This window comes from Pantherophis guttatus, chromosome 1 (assembly GCF_059756535.1).
Source record: "Pantherophis guttatus breed Tessera chromosome 1, ASM5975653v1, whole genome shotgun sequence".
Lineage (NCBI taxonomy): Eukaryota > Metazoa > Chordata > Lepidosauria > Squamata > Colubridae > Pantherophis > Pantherophis guttatus.
In genome coordinates, this window is record NC_142063.1 from 183,597,643 (window position 1) to 183,612,833 (window position 15,191).

The 15,191-nt window shown below is 38.9% G+C and overlaps 1 protein-coding gene across 6 annotated transcripts in view; it reads right to left on the reverse strand.

The window, feature by feature from the left end:
• The window catches only part of DRC11 (dynein regulatory complex subunit 11), a 277,555-nt gene that overhangs the window by 94,371 nt on the left and 167,993 nt on the right, over window positions 1-15,191 (reverse strand). For all 6 annotated transcript variants that reach the window (XM_087885743.1, XM_087885733.1, XM_087885750.1 and 3 more), the window contains 5 exons: window positions 13,921-14,013; window positions 13,373-13,443; window positions 11,462-11,544; window positions 5,147-5,254; window positions 2,069-2,268 (listed from right to left, as the gene is read on the reverse strand). In XM_087885743.1, coding sequence (XP_087741869.1) covers window positions 2,069-2,268; window positions 5,147-5,254; window positions 11,462-11,544; window positions 13,373-13,443; window positions 13,921-14,013 — 555 coding nt within the window. The remainder of the gene's footprint in view (window positions 1-2,068; window positions 2,269-5,146; window positions 5,255-11,461; window positions 11,545-13,372; window positions 13,444-13,920; window positions 14,014-15,191) is intronic.

Genomic DNA, 15,191 nt, shown 5'->3' on the forward strand with positions numbered 1-15,191 from the left:
ATAGTAGATAGGAATGATATTTAAATTTTTTTGTTTTTATTTTTCTTTATGTAAAATAAAATGCTCTGACTTTGTTAAAAATAAACTGAATTTATTATATTCTTTTAAACTTTTATTTCATTAATAAACATAAAATTTATACTTGGAGATGGAAACAATTATTGTATTTTCCATAGAAATACCAATTAGAATAGTGTAAATTCCAATAATGTGACAAATTGTTTTGTGTGATACATTAAGTGTGCTAATTGAGACCTATGGCAATGGTCACCAGAAAGTTTCTAGCTATAATGCAGAGATAGTCGTTACCTATTAAAAATATAGAAAAAAGTTTGAAACTTATGCAAGAAAAAACAAATGTACAGGTATAGAATAGGTTAATATCAAGTATCAAGATCATGTGAAGTTTTAGTATAGCTTTATATTGCACTGGTAAAACCATATTAAGAATACCGTACCCAGTTTTGGCCACCACAATGCAAAAAAGATATTGAGGCTCTAAATGAGTGCAGAGAAGAGCAACAAATATGATTAGGGATAAAGCGTATGATTAACGGTTGCAGGAATTGAGTATGTTCTAGTCTAGTGAAAAGAAGGACTAGCGAAGACACGATAGCAGTGCTCCAATATTTAAGGCACTGCCACTAAGAAGAGGGGGTCAACACCAGAAGGTGTTTTAGAACAAGAAGGACAAGAAGCAATGGATGGAAGCTTAACAAAGAGAGATCCAGCCTAGAATTAAAGAGAAACTTACTGTCAATGAGTAAATTAAAAGCTTGCCTCCAGAATTTATGGGTGCTCCATCACTGGATATTTTCAAGAAAAGATTGGATAGCCATTTGTCCAAAATGGTATAATATCCCCTGCTAGAGCAGGGGGTTGGAATAGAAGACCTCCAAGGTCCCTTCCAACTTGCCTTTTCGATATTCTGTATAAAGCATTTTATGGCTTGGACCTCACAATCTTTGTGTTTATTTCTGTGTGCAGAATCATGTGAATGAATCATGTGTGAGAAGGGATGGTGCTAAATCCCACCCCCTGAGGGTTGGCAATATGAAAGTCTTTGGGAATTCTTTTTAAAGACAATATTTTTCTTTTAGTGATCAATATACACCCCTCTATAATATCATTGTAGAAAGGATGAATGTTGTTTTCTTGCAAGTGTATAGAGTAGAGTAGAGTAGAATAGAATGAGTTGGTAGGGATCTTGTAGGTCATCTAGTCCAGCCCCCTGCCCAAGCAGGAGACCCTACACCATTTCTGACAAATGGCAGCTCAGTCTCTTTTTGAAAGCTTCCAGCAATGAAGCTCCCACAACTTCTGAAGGCAAGCTGTCCCATTGGTTGATTGTTCTCACTGTCAGAAAATTTCTCCTTAGTTCTAGGTTGGTTTTCTCCTAGATTAGTTTCCATCCATTGCTGCTTCTTGTCCTGTCTTCTGGTGCTTTGGCAAATAGGTGAACCCCCTCTTCTTTGTGGCAGCCCCTCAAATATTGGAACACTGCTATCCCCAAGACAAAAGCAAGGAAGCATTCCCCTCCTCACATTTTTTATTTTCCCAGACATTCTTCCCTCCCCATTTTTCCTATATAACTTACTTCCACTGAAACACATGAGTGCAATTAATTGAGCCTAGCTCTTAATCTGTCATAGATTAGTAACTGGTTTGCAGAAGTGCCAGAGGCTGTCTTGCAGTTCATTTTTCTTTGTTAGCAGCATAAAAGCAACTATTCTCAGTTTTCCACAGGAGCCAAAACAAGATTTCTGAGGTCAAAATGTTCTTACCATCTGGAAAACCACAAATCTTTATTGCCCAATGTCTATAGGATTGAAGATTAAATCAGTCAAAGAAAAGAAGATTTCAAAATGTATACATTACTGTAAAAAATTTTTGGAAAGACAGGAAACACTGAGTGCTAACAAACTATTTTAATAGTCTGGATTTTCATTGTTATAATTATTCATTCTCATAATTAAATAGAAGTAGTGCATAATCAATTATCTATTGTCTACTAAAATCTTGAACATTATTATTGTAGGTGAATATTAATGGAATTTCTGGACCCTACCTTAAAAACCATATGTAGCATCAACTGAAGACCAGCCTTGCCAGGATATTTACCAGAAATATTTGCCGCAGATAAATTGAACAGGTTGGCTCCTGTTTCCGTGCACAGAGCATGAATAAGCATTTTTTTTCCTACTCCTACAGGGCCAACCAAGAGCAAGGTTTTCACTAGAGGAGCTTTCTCATGGACAGATTGAGAACCTATAGAATAAAATTAGTACAATGATAAAATTGTTCAAAATATATGTTTAAAGAAAGCTTCTTTCTAATAGCCCAAAATGTAATGTCTAAGTGCTGGACATGGGAAAAACCAACTAATGGGACTGACAAAGGCTTGGCAACAGAATGGATCAAAAGAGAACTTTCATTTCTGGGCTGGAGATGAAGCAAGCTTTTTAAAAATATATTTTTTCTAAATAACTAAAATTCAAGCCTTTCTTTTCAATGACCTAGCAAAAACTAGTATTTTTTGGTTTAAATTAAGTGAATCCTAAGCTAACTTTGTTCAAGCCACCTCTTTAAGGTCTAAACAGGGTGTGGAATGACATAATACTTAAGAAGGGTTGACACTTGGAATATTGCATCCAGTTTTGGTTACAATATAAAAAAGTTGTTGAGACTCTGGAAAGAATGCAGAGAAGAGCAACAAAGATAAAACATATGAAGAACAGTTGCAGGTATTGGGTATGTCTAGTCTAGTGAAAAGAACGACCAGGGGGTGACACGATAGCAGTGTTCCAATATCTGAGGGAATGCCACAAAGAAAAGGGAATTAACTTATTCTCCAAAGCACTAGAATGCAGGGCAGGAAGCAATGGATGGAAACTAATGAAGGAGAGAACCAACCTAGAACTAAGGAGAAATTTCCTAACAATGAGAACAATTAACCAGTGGAAAGGCTTGCTTCAGAAGTTGTGGGTCCTCCATCACTGGAGGCTTTTAAGAAGAGGATGAACAGCCACTTGTCTGGAATGGTAGAGGGTCTCCTGCTTATGCAGGGAGTTGGATTAGAAGACCTCCAAGGTCCCTTCCTGTTATTGTGTTAAATGTGAGCTTCACAATGTGATTTCCTGACAAACTTCAGGAAGCTTGTCAGGAAGTTTGTTCAAAATTGGAAAATTTTGAAAAAGAGCCTTGGTAGTACAGTGGTCTAAGGCACCCTGTTATTAAGCTGGTTATTAAGACCAGCTGCCTGCAATTACTGCAGGTTTGAATCTCGCCAAGGCTCAAGGTTGACTCAGCCTTCCATCCTTTCTAAGGTAGGTAAATTGAGCACCCAGTTGTGGGGGCAATAAGCTGACTTTGTATAAATATACAAAAGGATGAAGGCTATTGCTGAGCACATTGTAAGCCACCCTGAGTCTCTGGAGAAGGGTGGCATATAAATCAAATTAAAAAAAAAATATTTGATTGGTAACTTAAACTTGGAGACTATGCAGCAATTGCAAAACTAACAGTATATTTACAGTACTACTCAAGTTACAACAGCCATGGAATTTGGCATTGCTGTCACTAAGTGATTCAGTTGAAAAGTGAAATATTATGTGACTGCATCACTTAGCAAGAATCTTTGGCAGTCTTTGTTGCCATTGTAACTCCAAGATGTGCAGATCACTAAGAAGGAAGCAGGGAGAATCCCAGGTAAGCAACACGAGGGTGCTATGAGGGAAGCTGCAGGGGGTGGGAGAGGCTCAGTAAAGGATCTGAGAATGGAGTCTGAGGGGAGCAGGACTCTGTGCCATATGCAAGAAAGGAGGCCAAGGAAAACAGGGCCAGAGAAAACAGGGTGTCAGACAAGTGGAGAGAGGCCAGGGGAAGCAATGCCATGCCGTGCGAGTGCAGGGAGGCTAGGGGGACTTACTGAAGTGACATGCAATCTTCCCTGCCAGCTTCCCTTTGACTTTGCTTGTGAGAAGCCTGTAGAGAAGATTGCAAATTGGCGATTATATGACTGCAGCGTGGGTGGGTGGTTTGCAACTTACTTAGGGTGACTTGGTTGCCAAGCACCAGGATCATAATCATATGGCTATAGGAATGGTGTAATGGCCAGAACCTCAAAGGCCAGTAGTTTAATTAAATTGAAGTAAAAATAGTTTCTCAATATATTACATTATCATGCAGCAAGGGAAATATATACATTTAAAGTATGGTTTCTGAAGTTTACATTAATAAGTACCATAAATCAGTCAAAGAACAAAGGGGGAAGTCTGAAATTAAATATTTTTCTATATTTAGTTTTACCCTTTTCTTTTTTAAAATTCTCTTTTCTCTTTTTTCTGATTGATTGGTTACATGCCATCAAATTGATTTTTAAGAGACCACATAGATTTTTTTCCATGATGATCAGTCCCTATTTCGTCCTTCAGCAATTCCAACAGCACCCCCACCACCACTGTAATTCAGTCTATCCAACTTGATGGTGGTTTTCCTCTTCTTTTTCCTTCTATCTTTCCCAGCATTAAAGCCTTCTCCAAAGTATTTATAAATAATAGCTTGGTATTTATAAATAATAATATATTGAGGATATGGCCCTAAGCTCAAAGTTTTATATTTTATATCTCTATCTGTCATAAATAGAATTCAATGTACTTTGTTTGGCATGTTTTATAATTTATTAATGTATATTGAACATACCAATTGTATAACTTGAGAAATTTTCTTTGTCTACTTATTGATATAATCTTTTCTAGAAGTATATCTTTTTTTAAACTAAATAAAAAGAAAGGGTGGAAAGTTAGCTGGCTTATCAAAGTTACATTAAAATCTCAGCTTTCCTTCAAATTTCATTTAAATATTGGAGACTTAATTTGTTGTTTTCCCCAAATGGCTTTTTTGTATATGCTGCACCTGCCAAACTGTTATGATAGAAATAAAATTATAAAAAGAGTGGTGCTGTAGTTAAAACTTTTTAAATTAGACAATTATTTTATCTTAGCTGAAAATACTTTAAGAGATAAGAACCGTATTAAATTATTTCAAAAGAAATAAATCAAACATTGTCATGGCTGATAAAAATATAAAACTGTGAGGAACCCAAGCATGGTATTCTGCCCTTTGGCTAGTTCTCCTGTGAACTTACCTAATGGCAATATTCCATACAGGACTATAAGTTGCTTCACATCTGTAAGAGAAGGCATTGGTTCTACATCCACCTGTCTAAGTGTAGTTCCCAGATAGCTGTATTCACCTACAAGGAAAAAACAAATGCACCATACAAACAGCTTAGTTTCAAAAAGTAGAATATACTGTAGAACATTGAATCATAGATTTGGAAAGAACCTAGTCCAAACTCCTGCTCAAGGAAGGAAACCTTATATTATCCCAGTCTAATAACTGTCTAGTCCATTTTTGAAAACCACTAGTAATGAAGCACCCACAACTCCAAGAGGCAAGTTATTCCATTGATTAATTGTTCTCACTGTCCCCTTGCTTTTGGTTTCAATCTCTCTTTAACAAGCCTCCACCCATACTTCTTGTCCTGCCATCTGATGCTTTGGGGAATAAGTTAATTTTCTCTTGTAATTGTCCCCCAAGTATTGGAAGACAGCTATCCTGTCACCCAAAGTCCTTCTCTTCAATAGGCTAGACATGCCTAACTCCCTCAAATATTCATATGATTTAACCTCCAGAGCCCTTATCATCTTTGATGCCCTTCTTTGCACTCTTTCTAGGGGCTCAGCGTCTTTTTTGTATCGTGGTGACCAGAACTGGATGCAGTATTCCAAATGTGGCCTCACTATTGCAGTATAAGAGTGTATTATTACTTCTTATGATCTTGATGCTGTCCCTCTGTTGATGCAGACTAGGACTGCATTTGCTTTTTTGACAGCTGTAGCCCACTGCTGGCTCATACTTAAGCAGTGGTCTACTTAAGTAGAAACAAGTAGAAACTGTTAGGGAACATAAATAGAACATTTTCAACCCTGGTTCTGTGGGCATGGCTTATTTTGTGGGTGTGGCTTGGTGGTCATGTGATGGTGGCGTGGCTTGGTGGTCATGTGATGGTGGGCGTAGCTTGGTGGTCATGTGAATGTGGGCGTATGTTACCGGATGTTCATGTGACTGGGTGGGCATAGCTGGGTGATCATGTGACTGGTTAGTCATGGCTGGTTGGTCATGTGACTGGGTGGGCGAGGCCAACTTGATGTCACTCAGGTCAAGTGTTAGGGTTAGGGTGCCTGGCCTCCCCTTGCCTCAAAGGCCTCAACGAGATACAATTTCCCTGTCTATTTATTTACTACTATTTAACATCCAAAATATACTATTTAATCCTATGTATATATGCCATATGTTTACATACATATTACATAGTATAGAGTGTGCATAGGCACACAAAAAGATACATTATCTACTATATACACTCACACAGCTCTTCTAAAACTATACACATTCAACCTCACTTACTACATTTGGAAAAACGCACCCAGAGTCCACTTTCTGCTGCACATTTAACTATAACTTCTGTACATTTAGAACATTATACACACCTTCAGATGTTCTTCCCTAGCTTGCACATGACTGTTAGACCCAGGAGAGGTCATGGATTGAGTAAAATGTGATGAAACTTACTTAACAACACTCTTGCTTAGGAACCAAAATTTTGGACTCAATTGTGGTCATGAGTAAAGGACTATCTCTGCCTTCCTCTGCATGGCAGCATTGTCCTAGTAAACACCTTCTCCTTTCTGGCAATTTTCCTGTTAGAGGCATCAAAATAATCCAGACGATATAAGGTTTCCTGCTGGAGCAGGGGGTTGGACTAGATGGCCTCCAAGGTCCCTCCCAGCCCTAGATTGCTGTCCTGTTTCAAAGCGTCTTCTGAAGCCACATCTAGTGCCAGGGTTTGTGGTCCTTCCTTTCGCTTCTTTCTCTCTCTCTCTCTCTCTCTCTCCCTCTCCCTTCCTTCCTCTTTCTTTCTTCCTTCCTTCCTTTGTCTCTTTTTCTCTCTTTCTCTTTTCTCTCTCTCTCTCTCCCTCTCCCTTCCTTCCTCTTTCTTTCTTCCTTCCTTCCTTTGTCTCTTTTTCTCTCTTTCTCTTTTCTCTCTCTCCCCTCCTTCCTCTATCTTTTTCTTTCTCTCTTTTCTCTCTCCCTTTTTCTTTCTTTCTTTTCTTTCTTGTCTGTCTTTCTCTCCCTTCCTTCCTTTCTCTTTCTTTCTTTCCTCTCTCCCTCCCTTTCTCTTTCCTTCTTTCTCTTTCTTTGTCTCTTTCTTTCTTTCTTTGTCTCTCTTTTCTCCCTCCCTTCCTCTTTCTTTCTTTCCTCTCTTTCTTTCTTGTATCTCCTTTCCTCTTTCTTTCTTTTTCTTTCTTTCTCTTTCTTTCTTCTCTGTCTCTCTCTCCCCCCTTCCTCTTTCCTTCTTTCTTTCGTTCTTTCTCTTTTTCTTTCTCTCTCTCTCTCCCTCCCTCCTTCCTTCCCTCCCTTCCCTTCCTCCTGAAACGTCAGCAAAACCCACCAGTTTGCTCCTAAAGTGGTCTAGGCCAGGGGTCCCCAACCTTGGCAACTTTTAGACTTGTGGATTTCAATTCCCAGAGTTCCCAGTCAGCAAAGCTGGCTGAGGAACTCTGGGAGTTGAAGTCCACAAATCTTAAAGTTGCCAAGGTTGGAGACCCTTGGCCTAGGGGAACAATCTAAAAAAAAACCCAAAAACAATCCACGTCGCATCTGTTTTAGGGGAGGAGGTTCAGTGGCAGGAGAAGGAAAGGGGCCAATTGCAGCCAGGCTGCCTTCACCTGGCTCGCCTCAGCCCACCAAACACACACACAAGGAGGTCTCCTTCGAGAAGCTTCAGAGGCTGAGCCTTTTTTCTTCTTTTCCCTCTCCTGCCGCCGCCACGAGGGCTTTGCGGCGCAGAGGATGCTTCCTCTACAGGCTGTGATGATGGGAGCAGCCGCCTCCTGAGGTTTAGGGAGGGAATTGGGCACATTAAAGAAAGGTAAAATGGGTGGGGGTGGGTGGTAAGCTGGCCACGGGGACACTGGGAAGGCAACGTGGAAGGCAGGCAAGCATGGCAGGGCTATGGGAAAGGATGTAGGCTGCTAGTTCCCTTCCCCACAGCCGGGCGGCCCTGCCATGCTTGCCTGCCTTCCCAGCGGTCCTCGTGGCCAGGCCCGCTTGCCTGCCTTCACAAGCTGGCCATGGGGATGCCGGGAAGGCAGCGTGGAAGGCAGACAAACTTGTCGCGGCCACCTGGGAAGGAAATAGGGAAGGCCTTCGCAAGCGGGGCTCGCCACAGGGACTGCCAGGAAGGCCTCGTGGAAGGCAGGGAAGCATGGCAGGGCTACAGGCAGCGGGGAAGAGAGTAGGGATGGCAGGCTGGGACAGTGGGGGAGAGGCAGGGGCAGCTAGGTAGGGCGCGACTTGCAGACCTGCCTGGCAGTTGGAGCACAGTGCTTCAGGCAGGCAAGCTGCAAGCAAGGACCCACGCAGTAGAAGTGAGGAGTGACTGGGTGGAGGGTGGGGTGGGGCAAGTGAGCATCGGGCAGCCAGGGCCAGCAAGCGGGGACCGATTCAGGGGTGTGGCCAGCCAGCGATCACTAGTGGTTCAGCGACCCAGCCCAAGCTACCGCTACCGGTTCTTTTGAACCGGTGCGAACCGGTAGCAACCCACCACTTAGTTGGAATGCATTCTTAACATGAATGAGAAACAAACATAGATTCTAAACTTCCATGATGAACTGTAAATAAGATAGGTAGCGCTTACTTAAGGTCCAGTCATTCAGCAACTATTTAAGATTATGATGGCACTGAATGAGGAATACTTAATAACAGAGTTGGAAGGTACCTTGGAGATCTTCTAATCCAACCCACTGCATAAACAGGAGACCCTATATCAGTGCCTTTGAGGCTTGGTGGCCTGGCTGAGGGAGGGGGAGAGGGGAATTGGGCCACACAAGTGTCAGGCTGGCACGTACACAGCTCAACCTGCATGAGAGGTGGGCTGGCACGCACGAGCTCGATTGCCCACCAGCCCACCACTTGCACAAGTTGAGCTGCATGTGTGCACTCTGGCCAGGCATTCATGGTGCCCAATTCCAAATAGGCCATGGCCCAGTTGTGGGCCAAGGTACAGAGGTTGGGGATCCCTGCCCTATACCATTCTAGACAAATGACTGTCCAATCTCTTCTTAAAAACCTCCAGTGATGGAGCACCCTCAAATTCTGAAGGCAAGCTGTTCCACTGGTTAATAGTTCTCACTGTCAGGAAATTTCTCCTTAGTTCTAGGTTGGTTTTCTCCTAGATTAGTTTCCATCCATTGCTGCTTCTTGTCCTGCCTACTGGTGCTTTGGTAAATAGGTGGACCCCCTCTTTTTTGTGGCAGCCCCTCAAATATCGGAACACTGCTATCACCCTGGTCCTTCTTTTCACTAGATTAGTCATACCCAATTCCTGCAATTGTTCTTCATATGTTTTAGCCTCAAGGCCCCTAATAATCTTTGTTGCTCTTTTCTGCACTCTTTCCAGAGTCTCAACATCTTTTTTATATTGTGGCAACCAAAACTGAATGTACTATTTCAAGTGTGTTCTTACTAATGCATTATAAAGCAATACTAATATTTCATGTGATCTTGATGCTATCCCTGTTAATGCAGCCTAGGATTGCATTGGTTGTTTTGGTAGCAGCAGCACGCCGCTGGCTTATATTTAAATGATTGCCAACTAGGACTGCAAAATCCCTCTCACAGTTACTGCTATAGAGCCAGGTTCCACCTATTCTGTTGGTATTTCTTGTCTAAATGTAAAATCTTATTTTTCTCTGCATTGAATTTTATTTTGTTAGATAGGGCCCAACGTTCAAGTGTGTCGAGAGCCTTCTGAGTCTTGAACCTATCTTTTGGTTCCAGCCTAGAACCATGACGAAATTTCCTGAGATTGAGAGCAATCAATCATTAGAATAGCCTGCCTCCAGAAGTTGTGGGTGGAAGTTTTCAAAAAGAGATTGGACACCCATTTACCCAGAACGTTATAGGATTTCCTGCTCAAGCAGGGGTTGGACTAGAAGGTCCCTTCCAACCCTGCTATTCTATCTCCTATTTGACATCACATAGCAATGGAGCTCCCAGTCCCAATTACTGTTTTTAAGTGAGGATTACTTGTAGTATGAACTACTCTTATCTCAGATGAAATGTGAGACCATCTATAAAATTCAGAGACTTGTCAAGGCAACCATAAGTATAACCACTAAATTTAAACTGCCTATTGGGACTGCTGTTTCATTTGTGATTCTGAAAATATATTTTGGTGCACATGGGAGCACCAACATGGCATATCCTTTCAACTAAGGCATATCCTTTAAACTATGTTCTTACCTGGGATTACATAACTGCTGCATCCCGTGGAAGGCAGTATTGCTTTAAAAGATTGAAGATACTACATTTTTTGAATTAAATTTGAAGGCCCTATTTTATCATGGAATGCTAATTAAAAAATCTAAAACACAGTGCATTAATTCTCTTCATATGTAAATAAAATGATAAAACACAGAAACACAACCAAAATGCAGCATAAAATTGCATATTCATTTGAGAAAGAGCTCAGTACTGAGGTTAACCAATAGTGATGAATTATAGAATCAGAAGGCACTCAACATACCCTACATAATAAGTTTATAATTGTAATTCTCCTCCAAAGTATGGAAAGTTTTTGTGAGCATTAATTTTTAGACTATTGTACTTAAAATTTGGAGATAGGAATGCCACTACAATAATAAGTGCTGAACACTTAAGTGTGTACATGTTTGTGCTGTTCCTGCTATCATCTATTCTACATTCACTCAGAAATACGCTCTATTGGAATATTCAATTGTTGTTGCATCAATACAAGAAAGAACTGAGTAAAACTTACCCTATGTGGCAAATCAGATTCTAGATATGTTTAAAGATCACTCAGCAACATGTGAGGAACATTCTGTCTGTCCTGGTGCTGCTACTCCTCTGGGCTTTTCAAGTTTTTCTACTTCTATTTAATGAATAGCTGTGAAAGTGGGGTGGCCAAGTTACTGGCAAGTATTTTAAAAATTTCCCTTTGGAATTTTGTATTATTATTACTACTACAGATTACCAAATATTTAAGTTAAGACCACAAATAATGTATCAGTTTATTAATTCTGTTTCGGATCTGCTGTTACTGTCAGGAAGAACAATTTACTAAAATGTGTAAACTGCCGCCAAAGTCCTGAAGAGATGGTCATCTGAATTTGTTTTAATCTGCATTTTAATCTGTGTCATCAAAATGTTGATTCTCAATAACTTTTAACTGAAATTAAAATGACTGGTGTTGTAGTTCATTTATCCAATCCCAATTCTGTCACAAATGTTTAAATCCAATATAATACATTGCATGAATGCAATTCCAAAATAAATACATAGTCCGTAGTAACATATAAAGTTTATACTTTACCAACATAATCACTGAGTTTTACTTTTTTACTTCTTATTAATATTCCTTCTTCTACCAGCTCTTGGTAAAGAGAATCAATGGTCCTATACAGAAATAAAGAGTAAGCTACACAAACATGTCTGTAGACAAATGCATATTCTTGATGGTCTCTGCAGGTATTTCAATAGAATTAGCACTGATGATGTTGCCTAGTCAAGTAATGAAATATCTTCAAGCAAACAACCAAACTCAGAGAGCATCAAGGACTCCACAGTTCAACCCTGAACTACTATATTCTTCTATTAGAACAAAAGCATGTATTTTCTCTCATTTATTAGAGGTCTCTTTTAAATGTTCTTGCCTAAAAATATTTTTAGGTTTAATAGTAGTTCATTCATGATGTTAATGAAAGTTTGCCATTGCGTATTTACTGTAACTGCCATATTTTTCATCTGTTGGTGCATAAATACTATGAAATCAGACATATTTATTTAGTATTATTGTAGCATAAGGTAATCCTCGACTTACAACCACACTTGAGCCCAACATTTCTGTTCCTAATTGAGATGGTTGTTAATTGAATTTTGCCCCATTTTATGATCTTCCTTGTCATAGTTATTAAGTGAACCATTGCAGTTGTTAAATTAATAATATGTTTGTTAAGTGAATCTGGCTTCCCAATTAGACTTTGCTTGTCAGAAAGTTGCAATGGTCAACATGACCTTGGAACACTGTAACTATGATATGAGTCAATTGCCAATTGTCTGAATTTTGATCATGTGACAATGGGATGCTGCATTAGTTGTAAGTGTAAAAACGGTCATAAATCACTTTTTTTCAGTGCCGTTGTAACTTTGAACAGTCACTAAATGAACTATTGTAAATTGAGGACTATCTGTTTTGAAAAATGAAGCACTAAAGTCTTATATATAGAGCAATCCTATGCATGTTAGTTCAGAACTGTGGGTTAAGCAGCAGAATCCAAATTATAATTATAATCAATAATTATTTCTTACACACGGAATAAAGTTTTTAAATACATATGTGATTCTGCCACATGCATATTTTCATATTATTTCAGGGCTATTCTTAATATACTACTGCATTTCAGTGCCAATCTAAGTTTCTGAACTGTTTATTTTGCTTTTTAGAAAGAGTTTGTGAATTACAGACTTCTAGAACCAACTCTGACATAATGTCTTTTCCTGGAATAAAGTATAAGCATATAGCACTGAATTATTTGTGAAAGTGATCTATACGAGTATTTTTATGTACTTATAGGTAATGTTGTAAATACTGATGCAATGGGCAAGGGCTAAGGCTCTACTAACATTTTACATATCAGCAGGGGGGTTTTTTTGGTAGAAAATTTAATTTAACATTTGACCCTACCATTTAGATATTTTAGAAAATTCAAAGGGAAATAACAGTGATGCTTTCGGGCAATAATTCTTACGCAGCTAACCAATATCCCATTTGGCACAAAGATCACGCAGGACAACAAAGAAAGGAGGCTGGCTTAAAATTACCCATTCTAAATTCTAGTCTGCAGTTAGACCATGGGAATAAAAGAGAAAATGTATAGTTCTTATAGAAGGATATTGTATACCATATACTATTTCAAGTACCTTAAACATAGATGGAAAACTCAGATACACATCTGAAACTACTAAATGTTTCACATCTACTATACAGAATAAAATTTAATATTTGATGCATATTTGATACATATGAAGAACTCTCACAAACTATTGTACATTTAATCTAAAATAAACTTTATGCAAATTGGACTGTCTTTATCTAAATTTCTTTCTGCATTATTAGAAGTTTAAAAACAATCCGTGTTAGATTCTCCATAATAGCCAACAAATTTGAGTTAATGAATCTAAAGACTTATCAGTGTGAATCTCAGAAGAGCAACTGCAACTTTACCGATCAGATGTCAGATCTTTATCCTTCTTTGACTTTTTCTTTCTTCCACCTGTTTTCCCTTTTTTCTTTTTCTGAAGATCATAAACAGAAATAACAGATTAGCAGAGTTGGAAGGGACCTTGAAGATTCTCTAGTCCAACTCCTTGCTTAAGAAGGAGACCCTATACCATTTCAAAAAAGTGGTCGTCCAATCTCTTCTTTAAAAAACCTCCAGTGATAGAGCACCCACAACTTCTGAAGGCAAGCTGTTCCACTGATTAATTGTTCTAAGACAGGAAATTTCTTCTTATTTCTAAATTGGTACTCTTCTTGATTTGTTTCCATCCATTGCTTCTTGTCCTGCTTTATACTTTGCAAAGTATACTTTGCAAAAATACTTTGCAAAGGTAGTACTTCCACATATGGCAAAAATTTTCATTTGAGTACAACTCTCTTTGATGAACTATGTCTTCATACAAATAATAAGAAGCACTTTTATTTTGTTCACATTTATTTTATGTTCCCAACTTTTTATACAATATTATACTAAATCCATACTAAATAGTTACCTTTCCTTTTTTCCCTTTTCCCCCAGTTTTCTCTGTCTCTCTATCCACAGCTAATTTTAGATTCTTCAGTTCCTGGCGCATTAACTCATCAACCTGTATGAGCACATACATAGAGGTAATAAGAAATTCTGTGCTAAAAAAAAATCTGCAACCAGAAAATATAAATGTTATGCCAAGGATAAACACTCATATATACAAACATTCAATTTTATTACTTTTTTTTTGGAGGGAGAATTATGCCTGTAATAACCTTCCCTCCAAAATAAAATAAATTGGATAGAGTAGGCATGTTCCAAGTCCCTGTTCTTAAATCTTGCCATCTAATGGGATCTAGCGTACCTCTGCTGTGGCTACACCTACTTTATGGAACACCTGTCCTGTGGATTTGGCAGGCCCCTATCCTTTTAGTTTTTTAGAAGGCCATCAAGACATGGATTATTACCTAGGTACAGGGGCAGAATGAGAATGTATCGAGTTGATTATAGGGCATCCCAAAGGGATAATTGTTTTGTTTTTACAGTTTTTATGGTTCTGGGTTTTATTGTTGTTGTGAGCTGCCCGGAGTTAAGTTTTTAGATGGGTAGCCATATAAGCCTTTTAAACAAACAAGTAAATAAACAAACTCTGGATGGACAAGCAAAGGGAAAGAAGCAATTTTGCAATTTGGAAAGCTTTTTGGACTCTTGGCTCCTGCTCAAGCAAATGGAAGCTGTGACTAGAGAGACAATAACTTGATCTGGAAGTCATTACTACTGCACTGCTACTCATTTGGCTATAATAATTCAATGCCAATACAAGGTATTCTATATAGGACTGCCTTTAAAGAATATTAGGAAACTGTAGTTAGCTCACAGTGCAGCAGACCTATGCTAACTGGTCCCCTGATGCTGAGTGCAGGTTACCTCTATGTATTGCATTGATAACTAGTTAGTTTCTGTGTACAATTTAAAGTGTATATTTGACTTATAAAGCCATAACTGACCCATGCTTATAAAGGCAGATAGGTATTTGTAGAACTGGCTTGATCAATCTGGTGACTTTAAGAGAAGTTAATCTTAATTCCCCACTTTCAGGAAATAAAGAGACTTGAGGCTAGGAGGGGCCGCTTTTCAATGGCAACTCCAATTGTCTGCAAGAGTCTCCCAGTAGAAATCAGATTGGCCCCATCTCTTTTGGTATCCAGAAGGATACCAAGAGTTGCTTGGCTAATGGTGAGACAGATATGGAATAAATAAATATCATGCTTTATGTGAATCTTAGATTGCAGCATT